Consider the following 17,991-nt stretch of genomic DNA (forward strand, 5'->3'; position numbering starts at 1 on the left):
GCGTCTATAAATCATGCTGTCATAAAAAGTGCAAATTTAAATGCTGCTTAGCATTTAAATCAATATTTATATAACAAATAGAATTTAAAATGTATATGTAGAGTATATAATATTAGAAGAAAGAGCCATATATTCGTTTTATCTCTGGATACAGGATATATTTTTATTTTATTCCAATTATCAAAAACATCTGAGGAACAGACTTGAATCTTTTCAGAATGTAGTCTTGGATAAAATCTGTTCCTGATGAAGATTCGTAGTCCAGATCAACGAACGCTGTGTCTTGGCAATACATTTCTTTAGAACATTTAAAACTGATATTGTTCTAACTCATCGAAGACAGCGAGGTTTTGAGTTTACGAATTTCTATAAATTTTGCAGATATAAAATCAATGACTTTTCACAATCCGTAATATATTATAGCTCTGATGGCAATCGCAAATCATATGACCATTAAAATAGCGCACAAAAGGTATTTCTTGAAAACAACCCGACTAGTTAATTGTACTTTCTGTATAAAAATTACTAGCATCAACTTATGGTTGTACAGTAAGAGAAATTAGGTAAAACTATATTTAACATATTTTATACCATTCTTAATATTCATAATGTAATAACAATAATTTTAATATATATCCAAAATAAAATATTTCATTTTAATTTTCACACCACTTATATAGTTATTAAACTACATTTAATTTTTATTACTAGTAAATTGTATTTTTTTTCTAGAAAAGTGCTTAATTTGAAGCAAAATTTATTATTATGTAAATATAAATGAACAGCTTTAACTAATTTATGGCAGTTTTATGTCTATTTTATTTTATTTTATTATTGATAATATATTAAACATTGTACATATTAATATATTTCACTGTGTCAGATCTTTTTTGATATTTTTCTTTAAAATGTTATAACTTCAGATATGCTAATTTTGTGCCAAAATGTATTTTTGGCGTTAAGGGACGTCATTTGGCCAGAAAAATGCATGTTATTTAATGAACTACGATTCTCACTACGAATTGGAATGAAATTTAAATTAAGAAAAAACTACTACTGTCTGGCTAATTCCCCCCCCCCTGGAAAAAACTTGAATGATTCTAAACCAGAAAAAAATTAAAAAAACAGTCTCGAATCTATCCCGAAAATATTTAAAAAATGTCATTTCAGTGAAATTATATCGGAATACATTTTCACTGGTAGATATATATTTTTTCAAGGAAAAATATAATCTTCATATCTGGCATGTGCTAGTAAAAATATATGATTTTAACTTCTCTATACGTATACGTTTTCTACACTATTGTTTACATGCAATATATAAATGTTACAGTGAATGTGTATTTTTCAGTGAAAGTAGATATATATTTCTACAAGCAAAAATATAATTTAACCGATGACGCTAGTGCAATTATATGCTACTTTAAAGTGTCTATGAAATTCAATTCGACAGTTGCGAAACGTACATTTGCTATTATAAACCAAAGCTAACCCAATGAAAGTTCTAAAACTAATTACAGTTTTAAAACTTTCATTAGGTCAAGTTCAAAATATAAACTAAGCCAACTCATCTCACAGGGGAAGATAAGCGGAAGAATAAGTACAGACAGACATGGCATCACACATATTGCTCTATAGTTTGTCTGCATTTCGATATTACACTATATTTTAAAAATATGATAGCTATCCTTACCGATATTACTATGGACTTCTAATATAAGAGGGCTGATCAAAGTATATTCTAACCGAATTTTGGTCAATAAGAGAGCGCAAAAACAATTATCCCTTCTCAGAAGTCAAAAATTCACGTCAAAAGCAATAATGCCGTCACGATTTTATTGCTTTTGACGTGAATTTTTGACTTTTGAGAAGGGATAATTGTTTTTTGTGCTCTCTTATTATTCAAAATTTGGTTTACATACGCTCCTTACATTCGATTCTCACTTATTGCAAGTCGTAATATTGTTATAAAAAGTATTAATATGAACGCTAAATAACTGAGTGTTTCCACTACGAAGGCGCCGGCACGATTTTATTGCTTTTGACGTGGATTTTTGAGTTCTGAAAAGGAATATTGTTTTTTGCGCTCTCCTATTGGTCAAAATTCGGTTTAGATATGCTTAATTTGCTTCTTCGCAATATTGTTATAAAAAGTCTTAATAAATTGAAATCTTAAAAAATCGACCATTGACCATTTTTTGCCCCCCCCCCTGGAAAAAGTTGAATTGACGTCCTTGTTGGTGTTGTTGTCAGATATTCAAAAAACACTATGACGGCAATCCCACGCACATAATTGGGTGTTTAACCACAAATTGGGTCTAATCACGTGCATAATTGGTTGTCGAGCGTTAAGTTATGATTTCATCTCGTTCGACTGTGGGAACTACAAAGGTCTCCAAGATCGTAGCCGATTTTCGACAGCCAGGATCAAGGACTTTCGGTGACGCACGTCCTGCGCGAACTACTAAGGATGTTTCAATTGTGGTGCAAAGTCGTTTCTTATCGCCGAAACGATTAACCGAAAATTTTCTCTAAGAACCATTTAGTTTGATAGAACGTGCTTAGAGCACGTATCCAACTGTTTTGTGAATCACGCGACTTGGATCCCAAATTAACTATTAATGTATACTTTTTGGACACATTTGTGAAGGATAAAGTAGTCTCTGGAAGTCATTTAAAGCAAAGCGCTTGAAAACGTGACGCAATGTAAATATATATTTTTAACGTTTCGTACGAATCGTAGATAAACGATATTATTCCTTATCTCAATGAAGAAAAATACGATAACTATTCGACTATGCAATGTACATACAATTAATTTAGTTTAAATACAATTTGAACTATGCCAATAAATACTATACATATATACATACGTGAAGTTGAATATATAAATCAAGTTAGTAAATAAGAATGAATATAATCTATAATATATAAAGTATGTTTTTTTTGAAAATTGCTCTTAATTTGGATAAGCTTAAAATTCAGTTAAATTTGTTTGAAATATATTTAAAAATAATTTGGTTAACGAATTTTTAAAAATACGAGCATTTTTATAAATAAAATTTTGACTTGATAAACGAGCGATGTCTTGAAATACGAGCAGTACATATTGTGTCACTTTCTCCCCCACTAAGTCGACGATTCTTCTCGACAGTGAAAACATAATTTAAAAAAAAGAATTTGCCCCATTAAATATTGTTTGAGGATGACTTACTCGAGGAATTCATTAAAATCAATTTTTTTCCTCCCAACACAATTCCATTATTCCAGCCTATGGATAAGCAGGTCACTTCGAACTTCAAAATGCTTTGCAAAGTCTTGAGGGTAAGAAGGAACAAATTTTACCCTAAAAAAATTGTTTCCACATCATGAGCCGCCTCAAGATCATTTATAAAGCACTAGGTACCAAAAGAATCCTCAATTCTGCTTGGAGAAAACTGTGGCCTAATTGCGTTGACAGAGTTGCTCATGAACGGGAGCTGCCAATTGTTGGTGAAATTGTGTCATTGGAGAAGATGATATTCAAGAGTTGGTGGAGGAACATAGTCATTATCAGATCACCGAAGAACTAATATATCTGCATCGCGAGCAACGGCACGAGCCTATGGAGAAGATAAGGAGAAGAATGACGCTAAAAAACCCCACACTATAAATGATATTAGGGATATATGTTAATTGTAGAAACAGTGCAAAAATTCGTGGCAAATCACCACCTGAGTAATGTTGTAGCAATGCGAACCATGGTTATATTAAATAACATAGCAATGTCACATTTTCGCCAAATCCTCAAAAAAAATCAAAAGCCAGTGTCATTGGATGTGTACCTATACACTATTTGCGTTAATACAGACAGTTCGAAAGCAATCCATTTTATCATTATTCATAATTGAGAAAGAGATAGCTAGTTTGAGTTTACGCCCCTACTATTAGCTTTAAAGCACACGATACGGATATAAGTTCGATATACTTATCATTACTCCTGTTTATATTTTGAACAAATTTATAGAAATTAAAATCATTATTATATTTGTTATGAATATGGAAATGTAAGTAGCTAATTTCATACAAATAGGCCAAGAGTATCATTATTATTTAAAAGTTAAATTATTTATATTACAAATTCTAGAAATGAAAGCTTGTAAGATTTATAATTATATTCCGACGGATCAATGTGTGTAAACTATTTAATTTTATTATATTAATTAAACAGATACATAATATTTAATTAATACATATTGTCAAGAAAAATCGAGATGGTCTCTGAACAAATTTTTGATTCAAAAGTTTGAATACACCTGCACTTGTCACGTGCGGGAAGGCTGGATGCTCACTGGTAATAAATAGCCCTTTAATGGTGCAAAACAATTATAACAACGTCATATATGTAAGTAAGTATTTTAAATATTATAATTTATATAGAGAACGAAAAAAAAATGATAGCTTATTATTGGTAATAAACGTTTTAATTTACTTTTAAGATTTTATCACTTTATGATTTGTTAATATTATAATATTTTGCACTTCACTGTATATTAAAAAAAATGTGCAACACAATTGTATGTAGTTATTTTTAACTATTCTATAAATGTTACTAAATTAATATTTAGTATAGATATATAAATTTATGTATTTTATTTTTTTCTACTCATGTGACCAGTCCAGAGATTATGTTGCAATCAAATTGCAATCCCGAGATTAGAATTTTTACTCGGGATTGAATTCCCAAATCGCAAATGAAATAATTCATATTTTATTATTGAAAACGTTAATATATATATGTAGAATATGGAATAGATAAATTTATGTTGACAGTAGACCATATGTTTTTATTATATACACAAATACTTTAGTGGACCATACATATTTATTAGAATTAGTTTAACTTCTACTATGTATAATGAATAAATGTATGTGCGTTTATATATATAATTTTTTTTATTACAAATCTGACCATTATGCTTTGAAAAGTTTCTTCAATGCGTCATAATTGTCATTATATAATACAAACAATAATTATACAATGAAACATTTAAAAATTAAAATGCATATCTAAAATATATGAGCACCATCCCACATAAAAATTTTCAGCTTCTCATAGCTATAGCAAAAACATCCTTGTGCTTGGCAAACTCGTTGAGAACCCGGATGGTTCGTAAAAGAGAAGCGTTCTCAGGGGCTGACATCTTGGTTGAAACAGGTAAGAATAAGGGACGCAATCGCGACTCGAGGGCACTTAAATCTTGCAGCCAAAGTCGCCGAGAAATGACGGGTTATATCTAGTTACTGGTAACTAGGATACAGATACGGATACGACCCGCAGTGGAGATATCTCAGAAATTTTCTTTAAATTCTCTTCGACAGAGTACTTCGCTTCACTTGGATTCAAGACAATGGAGTCATCATATCAGAGGTTGCTCCAAATATATGGAATATCTTCAGTTAATTAAAACTACTTTTATGTTTTAAACAACTACATGTGGGAAACTACAGCAACTTATTATTTTTCCACAAAATTTGTCTGCTTAATTATGTAATTAAGTATGATTTTTTATTTTTTTATTTTGTAGCGTGCGTTTATTCCAGCAGCAGTTGAAACATTTGAGAAACATTGTTTCGCTGAAGAGCTGATCCCGTCAATCAATTGAGCCGGTTGGAGGGTTATTGTGATGATTATCTTATTACGACTTGCGCCATTACATTCAATCCTGGCTCACCTTTCGTCGAAGTGCAGGCGAACTTCACACAGAGCCATCAGTCGACTATGCCAAGGAAGGACACCGCCAACGTGCCAATATTTTACCTCACCTCAAGCAAAGTAATTTTAGAGATAAGGTGCACTCGAACGTTTGTACGATACATACAAATATCCAGGTCGCGTTTGTTTGTGAAAATTTCAGATTTTGCACAGCAGATAAGAGCTAACACGTAGAATCCTTCACTAAAGATGTATGTATATATTTTGCATAAAAGGTATGGGATTTATCAAAAAATTTAACACATTTCAGTGAAAACCGGTCAAGTATTATATACTGATAATAGTGTTAATAGCATAAGGCATTACCATTCGCCATTGTAGCGCTTTAAACTATAAATTCCAGATATATCAAATCTTATTTCATACACCATATTTTCTAAATCTTTTTCTAGAGGTAATGTGAATCAATTAGCTAAAAATGCATATTGGTAATTTAATATCAGACCGATACAAATATAAATATAGCTTGATAAAAATAAAATTAAGATATACTCTTATTGTAGCAATTGCTTAAAAATATTCCATTTACACATATCCTATCAACAAATTTAGTAATGAGAATCCACTATATCAACTTTGATATAAAATATTTGATTATAACTAAAAACAACTTTGTCTTATTAGTATGATTGGCCCTTAAACTCATTTTAATCACGTAAACATATCATGACAATGAATATATGTATCTGATTTTGATTTCAGACATCAAATATGTTCGATTTATTTAAACAGTAGTGTGCCTTTGATGAGCACGTGTGAATCGTATGAGTTACGTTCGTTCACGGTCTAGTCGATTTAAATAATAATAAAAAATATCATAGACACGAACACGTTTATCAATTACGTTTATGGATCTTTTTGTGCTTTTATATGGTTATGATGATTAGCAGTGTATATTGTACTAACACTGCTGAAGTTGGACGCGCTAATTTGTTCTTAAGAGCTTGTTCTCAAACATGTCACTTTTGAGTGATTTTAGCAATATGTTTTATGTCTCCGGATATATTATAATTTAAATATGTTTTTTATGACCACATAATTTAATATACTGTTTTTAAACAATCGTTGTATGTGATACTTTGAAATCGAAATGATGAGGTATGAGGATTATTATTTCACATAGCAGTTTACCCCGCGAAACTATTTTTTTTCTCCATTTCTACTGTACATATAAGCTAATAAGTACATACTTAAAGTATAACTTTGAATGTTTCAATATATTTATTATAATGAGTTTAAGCATATAAGCTAAAAAATATCAGTAGCGGTGCACTAATCTAATATATACTGAAGAAACAGATTTTCTCAGTTTATTTGACAAAAAAATGTAAAAAATAATTTAAGCGCGAGCGACCTTGCTCCAGTGGTCGAGAGCGGGTCTTTCGAGGAAAAGTGGAGTGTAAAAACACGCGATGTATATATTTTTCTTTAAAACTATCACGATCGTAAAAAATAATGGTGATGATTTAGATATACATAATCAATGTTAAATTAACATTTTAACATACATGCTTTAACTGTAAAATTTTAAAATGTAATTAAAAAAAATATCTATGGCTTTGAGGTGCACTATCGCATGTCATTTATATATTCAAAAATTTTTAATTTGTCGATCAGAAACTACATTCTTCTGTTACTCTTTGAAATATAGTTCCATGGTTACTAAAATTATTTTTTTAATTTATTGATTTTACTATAAACGTTATATACACCCTGTAGGTCAACAGTCTATATTGGCAGAGATAACCCAGTCACTAAAACTAAACTGAAAGGTGAGCGACTTGGATGCGTTACAATATATTTTAAAGCGTGGGACGTGGAAGCGCGTGCAATATAATATGATGTATAATATTTTTCTTAAATTTTATAATAAATATCAAAGTCAGACGCATACATAGCAAGATGCTAAATTATGCTAAATTGTCAATGTTGAGATCAACGCACGCTTAATACGATAATATCCATTGTCTCCGTAGTTAGACCGTCTCATCTTGTTTCGCTCACGTTTCGATCTGTCAACTGTAACGTTTCGATTGTGCATGTGTTCGTATTCGTATGAATATGAATACACCCATACACTGACATAACGATGTACGTCATGTGTGCTGAAGAATTTTTCATTTTGGCCCTGTTTCAGGACAAACGATTTCGTAAAGAAGCTGTGAGAGTGCAATTAGAGATGGGATCTGTTTTTAGATGTTTTTCACTCTCTGTTCTCAAAACATCATATCTGCGTATTGATTTGACTTGTTTTGAATTCATATAATTTAACATAATATGTAAGATAATGTATTTAAATTCGATAAGCAAACTGCAAAGGCCGGTTTGACCATAGAAAATCATGAATGGAATGAACATAAGAACAATAGATTTACATGGACATATGTAAATCTATTGTTTATACTTTGTCCTAGTTTGTGAAAGGCTAACGTAGTAAAGCGATATCTGATTATGAGATGCGGTTCTCAATGTCATGCTCCGTTCAAGTTTTAGAAATTCTAGAAATATTTACTGTAAATAAAATAATAATTATAATTATTTTTGTAAATATACTATAATTATATTTTAGTAACTGTGAACTATTTTTGAAAAAGCAGCTTCTTTTTATTGATGTAAATTTTGATCCTGTCGATTTGCATATGACATTAACATTTCTAATAGCAGTGTTTTCAGACACTTAAATTAAAAATAAACAATTTATTTACGCATTAACTAGCTAATGTCCGTCAGTTTATACACTGATAAGTCAATTTATGCACTGTCTAGTTGCTTTAAACGTAAAAAATAATAATGTAAACTTTAATTGAAAATTCCAGGTAATGCATACACTGACGTGTATTAACACTTCAACTGTCCCATATTTTAATCTTGAACGAGACAATACCAATTATATTTTATAAAAAATAATATTTTGATTTAAAAATGCTTTTTTGAGCTTAGGCGCATATAATTTTACTATACACTTGGTATATAAAAGTGACGCAGGTTGTCACTTAAAAAGTTGTGGATAAAATATTATTGTTGTTGGTTATGGTTCCATCTAAATAAATTAAAAAATCCATACAAATAAGAAACGTAAAATCATGAAATTAAATCACTATTAAGTATAACTTAGGTACAGATATAACAAAGAAATGATTGCATTGACAGAACCTTTAAATTTAAAAATTCGATTTATAAAAATACAATTGCTTACTATTTTGTATACTATCTGCTCGTATATAATGTTAGAACATTACGGTCCGTTCACGCGAAAACGCGTGAATCAACTGAACTCGAACGTGAACGAACGAAAATAATGTAAATGTAATACAGATTGCAACTTTTATCTAAAAATGGCAATGTATACATACATTTATAATTATTTTGTAGATTGAAAAAATGGCACATTTTGTCAAATCATAGAACATTTAAAATTCCGCGAAAATAGTGGGCCATAATGTGTGAATGTAATTTCAATAATTAAATATTCTTCAATGTCATTGGGATCAAGGTAAGATGTCAATTTGAAAAGCACTACAGTATGTTGAATATTTTAACTGAAATAAAACAAGAATAAATATGAATAAAATAATTAGGGATACTTCCACATTTTTTTGTATTATAGTGTTTTACAACTACAATAATATTTATTGCTCGTAATAATACATACATATAATAACTACTATCTCACACGTAAGTCTGTTTCCATAACATACAACAATATTTTCGAGCATTTTATACAAACCAGCACAATCAAACAGTAATATAAATCAATAACTAAAGAACTGGGTTTGAATTTACCCGAACGCTTGAATTCTGTATGAACTATCGTATCTATCGTATCTATTTCTATTTCTATCGTATCTAGAAAATCGGAATTAGTGATTATTATATAATCATAATTCCGATCGATCCACACATATTAAGTTTTCCTAGATTTTTGTATCTCACGGTTCAATTATTTAAAAAATCAAACTATTGATTGTAAGCGGTAATAATAGTTTATAATTATTAAAATATATGTTGCTGCTTTACAGACTTTAATTTCAGTATGGTGTCTGTGTTGATTGTGTTTATTCCATTGTAACGCATTGGGCTAACGCTTTATTAAGTAATCACATCTTTTAAATTTAAGTACTTATATTAAATAAATTATTTGTACCATTGATATATTATATATTTAAACACTAGTTAATTCCTACGACTTTTATGTATTATTTAGTAAAAACATAATATGTTTAACACTTCTGTTCTGACAATTTTACATATATTTATGCATGGCCGAATAAAAGTGTGTTATGGCCGTGCGTGGTTTTTTGTGTATAAATAACCTGAAGACGCCTCAGCTGTCACGGCGTATGGTCGTGCGTCAGCAAGGATTCTGAGGATGTAAACTCTGATAATAAAGCATTTCTATGGTTAGAGGCGTTTAATTCCGTCGAGAGACGGTGGTCCTTCGAGAAGAAAAGACGGCCATCTCCAAAGGGGAGAGGTCGCAACATTTGGTCCTACGAGCCGGATGGACCACCAGAGCTTCGCTGAGGAAGCATTCGGGGCAGCAGCAGCTGATCAACTGCGGGGCATCACAGGGAAGCCGCCGGGTCGAGAAGCTGCGCAGACGGAGGAGAAGACATTTAGGTTAGTGGTTAGCCGTTCCCCACTTGTTATTTCCTAACCTCAAACTTTTCCTTCGAGTCAATATGTCAAAACGCGACATACTGAAGCGTTCTAGGCTGCAGTCGCAGCTTAAGCGATTTGCCGACGCTGTTGAGGGCTGCGTGTCGAGAGGAGACGCGTCGGGTCTTCAAGTACATCTTGATGACGTTGTGGATGTCTTAAGGACCTTCAGGCAGGTCCAGGAGGACATCGAATGCACCATAGGTGAGGTGGACGATGAAGCTACCTCGGCGTTTGAAAGGGATTATTACAAAGCCATTTACGCCGCGAAAGAGTTAATAGTGCGATATGCACGGGGGCAACCCCCCCTCCCAACAGTCGCGCCGCCTACTAATGTTTCATTACCTGCCCTTCGGTTGCCTTCATTTGAAGGTAACTACAAAGATTGGCCGCATTTCTCTAGCCTTTTTCTAAATATTGTTTGCCGAAAGGCAAACATATCAGATGAAGAGAAAGTCCACTATTTGTTGACTTCGGTCAAGGGAGAAGCCGCTGAGGTCCTTCGCGGTATAGAGTCCGCAGGTCAGTCATTTGACATCGCATGGGAGTTGTTGCGATCACGGTTCGACAACCCGAAAATTTTAGCCACTGAGCACTGGAGAGCACTGCTCAGTATTTCGACAGTTAGCGCCAGCTCCCATGTGGGGTTAAGGAAGCTGATCGATGAGGCTACGTTGCACGTAAGAGCACTGGAAGGTCTTGGGCTGCCAGTGCAGCATTGGGATTTTGTCCTAGTGCAGATCATCGTGTCAAAATTGGCAGTGGTGCTGGCCCGCGAATGGGAAGCGACAGCACTAACAATCAAATTGACAACGTTCGAGGCGTTGTTAACATTCCTAAAAACGAAACATCAAGTGTTGGAAAACACAATTATCCCGACTCAGGTCCCCATTAAGGAGCCTAAAGTTGTTCACCAAGTGAGCCATCAGCCGTTGCGCGAGGTATGTCCTCAGTGCAAGGGGACTCACAAGTTGGGTGAGTGCCCCAATTTCAAACAATTGCATGTCCATAAAAGGTGGGTCATCGTGAAACGAAACGCACTATGTTTTAATTGCCTGCGGAAAGGTCATAGTGCTGGTAATTGCAGGGGCAGTTGCTGCTCAGTGTGTGCAAAAAGGCATCACTTTCTGCTCCATGAAGATAGGGATCGAGCAGAAGCTCCAAAAGCGACAATTTCCGCTGTAATGGCCTGCCGACCAGGTCAAACCGGTAAGGTAGTATCGCAAATAGCTTTACTTTCGACGGTAAAATTTTCCATCCGGGGTCGAAATGATTCCACGCAAGTCTGCCGTGCCCTTCTTGACACTGGCGCTGAGACGAACCTTGTATCATGTGCACTGGTTGACAGGCTGGGTTTGAACATCCGCAAATCCAGCGCCAACATAGTGGGTGTAGCGGAGTCTGTGGCCGCTAGTCAAGGCTCTGTAAAGCTAAAAATAGCGCCGAGGAAGAAAAAGCAGTGGTCGGTAATTGACGCTATAGTCATGCCGAAATTGACTGCAAAAATTCCAAGCATGGCCAACAGCAATGTACGTAGGGCCATCCCTAGATATATTCAACTGGCAGACAATGAATTTGACTTGCCGGGAGAGGTGGATGTCATCCTTAACGCAAGTTGGTTCTTTGAATCAATGCGCAATGGGCGCAAAAGAATCAAACTTGAGGATGGGTCAGTAGTAATTCTGGCAAATTCCACATTTGGGTGGATAGTGTCAGGTAGCATCTTAGCACCGGCCGCTAAAGATCCTGCCTGCAATCTTAGCTTGGTGCAGATGGACAGGCAGTTAAAAAAGTTCTGGGAGCTCGAAGAGGTAAGTAATGACCTAAGAGCTAGTCACAGCGACAAGTGCGAGGAAGAATTCAAGGGTTCAACAAGTCGTACAACGGAAGGTAGATTTGTTGTACGCCTTCCATTCAAAACTGATGACCGCACTTTGGGTGTATCATACGAGCCAGCGCTTAAGCGGTTCTTTGCTTTAGAGAGAAAGCTGGCGAAGTCTGTAAAGATTCGGGATGAGTATACTGACTTTCTTAAAGAGTATATCTCTCTTGGTCACATGTCTGAGCTTCCCACCGATCCGTCCATAAGGGACGAGGGTTACTACATTCCACACCATGCTGTGATAAAGGAAAGTAGCATCACAACCAAGCTCCGAGTGGTTTTCGATGCATCGTTCAAGTCCAGCAACGGTGCCTCGCTCAATGATCTACTGATGGTTGGTCCAAAACTACAGCAGAATATTTTTGTCGTGTTGATTCGTTTTCGTCGGTTCACGTATGTCATTACGGCTGACATAGAGAAAATGTACCGGCAGGTTCAGGTTCACGCCTCCCATAGGAGATTTCAAAAAATCCTGTGGCGATCTGACCCACGGGACGACGTGAAATCGTTCCAGCTGAACACAGTAACGTACGGGACAGCTCCAGCTTCATTTTTGTCGGTGCGTTGCCTGCATCAACTTGCAGCTGAGGCAGAGGTTGATTTTTCTGCAGCCTCTGCAGTCATAAAAAATTATTTCTATGTTGATGACCTGCTCACCGGAGCAGATTCCATTGTGGCCCTTAAGGCATTACGGTCTCAAATTGACGTCATATTGAGAAAGGGTTGTTTAACCCTGAGAAAATGGCTGTCAAACGAGCCGAGGGTGATAAGCGATCTCAAGGAGGACGCAAAGGGACAGATCTCTCACCATATCATTGAGACGAATGAGTCAACGACACTGGGAATGGGCTGGGAAACGAGAACAGATAGGTTCTTTTTTATGGCAGCGTTCCCGGAGACACTCCCAGTGACCAAAAGGGAGATCCTCAAGTCGATCGCACAAATTTTTGATCCACTGGGTCTCGTCGGTCTCGTTGTTGTAATATTAAAAATATACATGCAGCAGTTGTGGAAGGAGAAGCTTGGCTGGGATTATAAAATCCCCAGCTCTTTATTCAGCTCCTGGCAATTGTTGTACGGGGGTTTAAATGGCCTAAAGGCAATAGTTGCCCCACGCCATAGGTTTGCGCAGTGTCAGTCTACCATCAAATTGGTCGGATTCTGCGATGTGTCCACCAAAGCATATCGGAACCGATCAATGACGAAGGGCTATGTGTGTGTCTTTGTGTGTTTTGCGACAAAGGCAGTGCACCTGGAGGTTATCACGGGACTCACTACAAATGAGTTCATGAACACCTTGAGACGATTTATCGCGAGGAGGGGCAAACCTGCCGAGTTGCACTCCGATAATGCCACGAACTTTGTGGGAGCCTCTCGTCAGCTAGGAAGGCTTCTAAGATCTGCCGACTTCAAGGAAGTTCCGGCTTCGTTAGCTGAACAAGGGATTAAATGGAGATTCATACCACCACGGTCACCGCATTTTGGCGGTCTGTGGGAAGCGGCTGTCAAATCAGCCAAGCGACATCTGGTAAGGGTAATGGGAAACGCGTCCTTAACATATGAGGCCTTCAGTACCATCGTTGCGCAGATCGAGTCAGTATTAAATTCGCGTCCGCTCACTCCAAGTTCCAATGATCCAAATGACCTCGTTCCATTGACTCCTGGTCATTTCCTTATCGGCGAGCCACTAACTGCTTGTCCCCAGGAAAACGTGCACGACGTGCCGGAGTCACGGCTGTCTCAGTACAGACGTTTGCAACAGCTGGTGCAGCACTTCTGGGCCAGGTGGTCCAAGGAGTATGTGACATTGATGCAGCAGCGCAGCTTCAGATCGGGTTCCTCCAATCCTGACATTGGCGACATGGTGTTGTTGAGGGAGGACAATCTGCCTCCTCTTCAATGGCAACTTGGACGGGTGATCGGGTTGCAGCCAGGAGAAGATGGAGTTGTACGCGTTGTCTCGGTAAAAACGCCTAGCGGCATCACCAAACGTGCAGTCAGCAGGCTAGCACTCTTACCAGTGGAGCAGCAACAGGACACAGTGTAATAAAACAAATGTGCGTAAACATCGCTCAGGCGATGAAATTAGAAAATAGTGAGTAAACAAGAATCTTTTCAAAATAAGATACAAAGCTACTTGAAGGGTAGGGAGGAAAAAATGTTCCAAACATAAGTTTTTGCAATGTTCATATGTTACGATGTTTGTACGTGTTATCTGTTCTGTATACTTGTGTATTATAATTTTTGTTGTGTATACTTTGGTATTGTTTTTCGGTTGGGAATACTCATGTGTTATAATTTCTGCGCCTATGTGGCAGAGTTTTTATTTAGCCGAGTGGCTAACCTTTTTTAATAGTTAATATAATTGTGTTCCGCCAACTGTTTTTCAATAAGTTTGTTCAACTAGTGTTTTGAAAGAACAATACTTCTCCCTTGTTCAAAGTATGTACGTTCCTTCAAGGGGGGAGAATGTTCTGACAATTTTACATATATTTATGCATGGCCGAATAAAAGTGTGTTATGGCCGTGCGTGGTTTTTTGTGTATAAATAACCTGAAGACGCCTCAGCTGTCACGGCGTATGGTCGTGCGTCAGCAAGGATTCTGAGGATGTAAACTCTGATAATAAAGCATTTCTATGGTTAGAGGCGTTTAATTCCGTCGAGAGACGGTGGTCCTTCGAGAAGAAAAGACGGCCATCTCCAAAGGGGAGAGGTCGCAACAACTTCGTTGAAAATCTTACATAAGCCAACTGTTTTTAAGAAAATAATTGTATTAATCTCGAGATTTCAGTATTTATTATAATATCTTACAATTAAAATAATATGAGATGTCCAATCGATAATTGAACTACTTGTATTGTTACTCATTATTGTGTATTTTATTTTATTAATGTATTAAAAGTTACAAAATAATACTAATAATACCTTATATTGTATCTGCGATAGGCGTGAATAAGTTGATATCTCGAGATGCATGCAATTTGTTATTATTTGTTTTTAGTATTTAAGTGTAATAAGCATACTCTGTATATAAATAATAATACCGATAAATTCAGCAACTATTCACTAGTGAATTTCTAATCAAGTGTTATGCTTGACCTTATCATTTTATAATCTGTAAAATATCGTAAATCAGAAATCAAATATTTATTTATACATGAAAACTGCTGTATTAAAATATACATATATGATGAGTTTGACTTGTCAACTTATTCACGCCTCGTATATATAACGGGAAATATATTATTGTGATTCAAATATCTAGGTATGGGAATTTAGCTATCAGGGTATCCATTTGCCTTTTACGTCAAAGATAGCGTACCTTAATTCAAGATTAAAAAATATATTGCTTCACATGATATGTTTGGTGATCGGATTATTGCGCAAACGGAAACAATTCCATACAGTGAAATTTTTAAACATTTTTGGATTATCAAATATATTTTACTTTTGATTTCAACTGCTTTATATTTTTCTCTATATTATAAGTAAATATTTGTGTTATTTTAGGGAATGTAAGCGTATCATACCAATGTAAATTACTAATATAATTGTGAAATATTTAAAAATTAAATCATATTGACATATTTTATTTATGCAGACGTTCTTTTTCTTTTATACAAACCGCTGTTTGAAATTTTCGCTGTGCGCAATTTTCGTTCGAGCTATATTCACCGAACCATTATGTTTAGTGTTAAAAATGATTGTTATACTTTATAATAATTATAGAATAATAAGATATTTATTAGCAATAATACATATTTTGAGAAGTATGACAAATAAATTTAATAAAAAAATTGGATTAAAATTAATCTTAAATATGTATTTTGATTAAATTGTCGCGATTAATTTAGATAAATATTAATTATTATTAAAAGATGTTTGATTTTTTGAAAAACAAAATATTTGACATAATAATACTTAAACGTTTAAGTATTAAATAATGTTTACATTATGATTATAATCAATATATAATCTATCTACACCTTATAAACTTTCATTGGAATCAATCGAAACTGATTGAAAACAAGTTTTATCTTATCATTTATTAGGAGTTTTCTTTTATCATAACATTTAATAAACGAACCATACTTTTTTATCATAAATTATAGAATTTGTTTATTCAAATAAAGCAACAAATGACTTAAATTCCAATTCTATTTAGCAACATAGATAAATAAAAACATTGAAATTAATTGAAAATTATTATACCGCACACATTGACTGATCGCGTTTGCGGCACCGACCTTGACTGACATTTAATAACATTTTAAAATTGTTTAAACAAACAACAATAACGTTAAAAGACAAAACAAACAAACTCAAGTACTCACGTATTCAGTGAAGATATTCTTCGGCGTCCATCGTCACAATTGTATGTTTATTAATAATTTTAATATTACAATATAATATTTGACACAAATTTCCTTTCAGTAGTAGCTATCAAACTTTTTGATACGCCTTCTGTGCCCCAGTCTCAATATAGTTATTTATTATTAGCAATTAGTTATTTTGTTGTATTTTATTGCTCTTGTTGTATATTTTATGTATTAAAAAAATATAGCAAAAACTTCACAAAGCAAAAGGCGACTAACTCGCGTCGCGATTTACAGCCGACTGGTGCGTTATCACGAGCCGGATGCTCAAGAAGTTCATCAAGCGATTTACTACTCTCAATATGTGGGATGCTGCGAAAGAAAAACATATGTATATGTGTACCACTTCAAAATTATGCGATCTATTAAAAAACGATTCAAATAATGTCTTTAAAATAAATTGTTTCTTGTTACATTAATATACTATTTATATAATTGCGATAGATAACTAGATAACATACATATGTTTGATCTATAATCTGTCCATTAAATTCATTTTAAATCTCATACTTCTGTAGTCGAAAGAATAACAAATCTGATGGAAAATTAAAAATCGTTTGAAGTCTATTTGACGTGTGATTAAAACGATAATACAATAAATCTCAACGGATTATTTGTGTTGATGGTATCGAATACAATCTGATATTTTATTATATACTGTATTCAATCATATATTGTCAGGGATTTTGCAATGCAAAGTTTGTTTTTTCGGTATATTCAATACTATTATTGGAATGGACCGTGAGAAAAAAAAATCTTACGCGTTAAAAGCGCCATAAACTTTCTAAGCCTTTGTCCGACTAGTGCCATTGTGCATTTTCTTAGTGTCGGTCATAAATCCAGAGATATTAACTAAAAGTAAAACAACAGCCGCTCAGAACCTATTGTTATTGTATAAATTACCAAAATACAAAAAATTGGGATCCGAAACGACAAACATTAACAGTCAGGCAACTCAAAAATATTGATAATAAAAATTTCAATTACACCCCCAAATTATTATAATTGGCCAATGCAGCAAAAAGTAGAGGAGCACATGAAACTCTGGTTGGCCAAGCGTATAAAAGCTGAGACAGCGCCTATACCGCTATACCTACTCTTCCATTCGGAATACGCTTTCACCAACACATCATCTTAATTTTTTACCTGAGCTTCCCAACATGTTTAACCAAATAGTACAATGCTGAATATATTTTATACATTAAAATAATAAATTAAAAAGGTATATATTTAGAAAAATATAATAAATACACTTAAAATATTTATTATTAAATTTTAAAAGAACAAATAAGAAAAATAAGGAGCATGTTAAAGTAAA

At 34.2% G+C, this 17,991-nt stretch overlaps 2 protein-coding genes across 6 annotated transcripts in view; one reads left to right on the plus strand and one right to left on the minus strand.

Annotated features, from left to right (window-relative positions):
- Window positions 1-16,917, minus strand: part of axo (axotactin) — a 35,816-nt gene extending 18,899 nt beyond the window's left edge. For all 5 annotated transcript variants that reach the window (XR_015811116.1, XR_015811115.1, XM_088195516.1 and 2 more), the window contains exon 1: window positions 16,632-16,917. The gene's annotated coding sequence lies outside the window, so the exon portion shown is untranslated. The remainder of the gene's footprint in view (window positions 1-16,631) is intronic.
- On the plus strand, window positions 10,307-14,940 carry LOC148230535 (uncharacterized). The gene has a single exon (XM_088195520.1). The coding sequence runs from the start codon at window positions 10,438-10,440 to the stop codon at window positions 14,341-14,343; it is 3,906 nt and encodes a 1,301-aa protein (XP_088051646.1). The 5' UTR covers window positions 10,307-10,437; the 3' UTR covers window positions 14,344-14,940.
- Window positions 16,918-17,991: the final 1,074 nt, after the last annotated feature.

This window comes from Plectrocnemia conspersa, unplaced genomic scaffold (genome assembly GCF_051122295.1).
Source record: "Plectrocnemia conspersa isolate PC_06_02 unplaced genomic scaffold, ASM5112229v1 ptg000010l, whole genome shotgun sequence".
NCBI lineage: Eukaryota > Metazoa > Arthropoda > Insecta > Trichoptera > Polycentropodidae > Plectrocnemia > Plectrocnemia conspersa.

Excerpts from the sequence above, each read along its gene's own strand:
- LOC148230535 (XM_088195520.1), top strand. The coding sequence starts at position 10,438 with ATGTCAAAACGCGACATACTGAAGCGTTCTAGGCTGCAGTCGCAGCTT.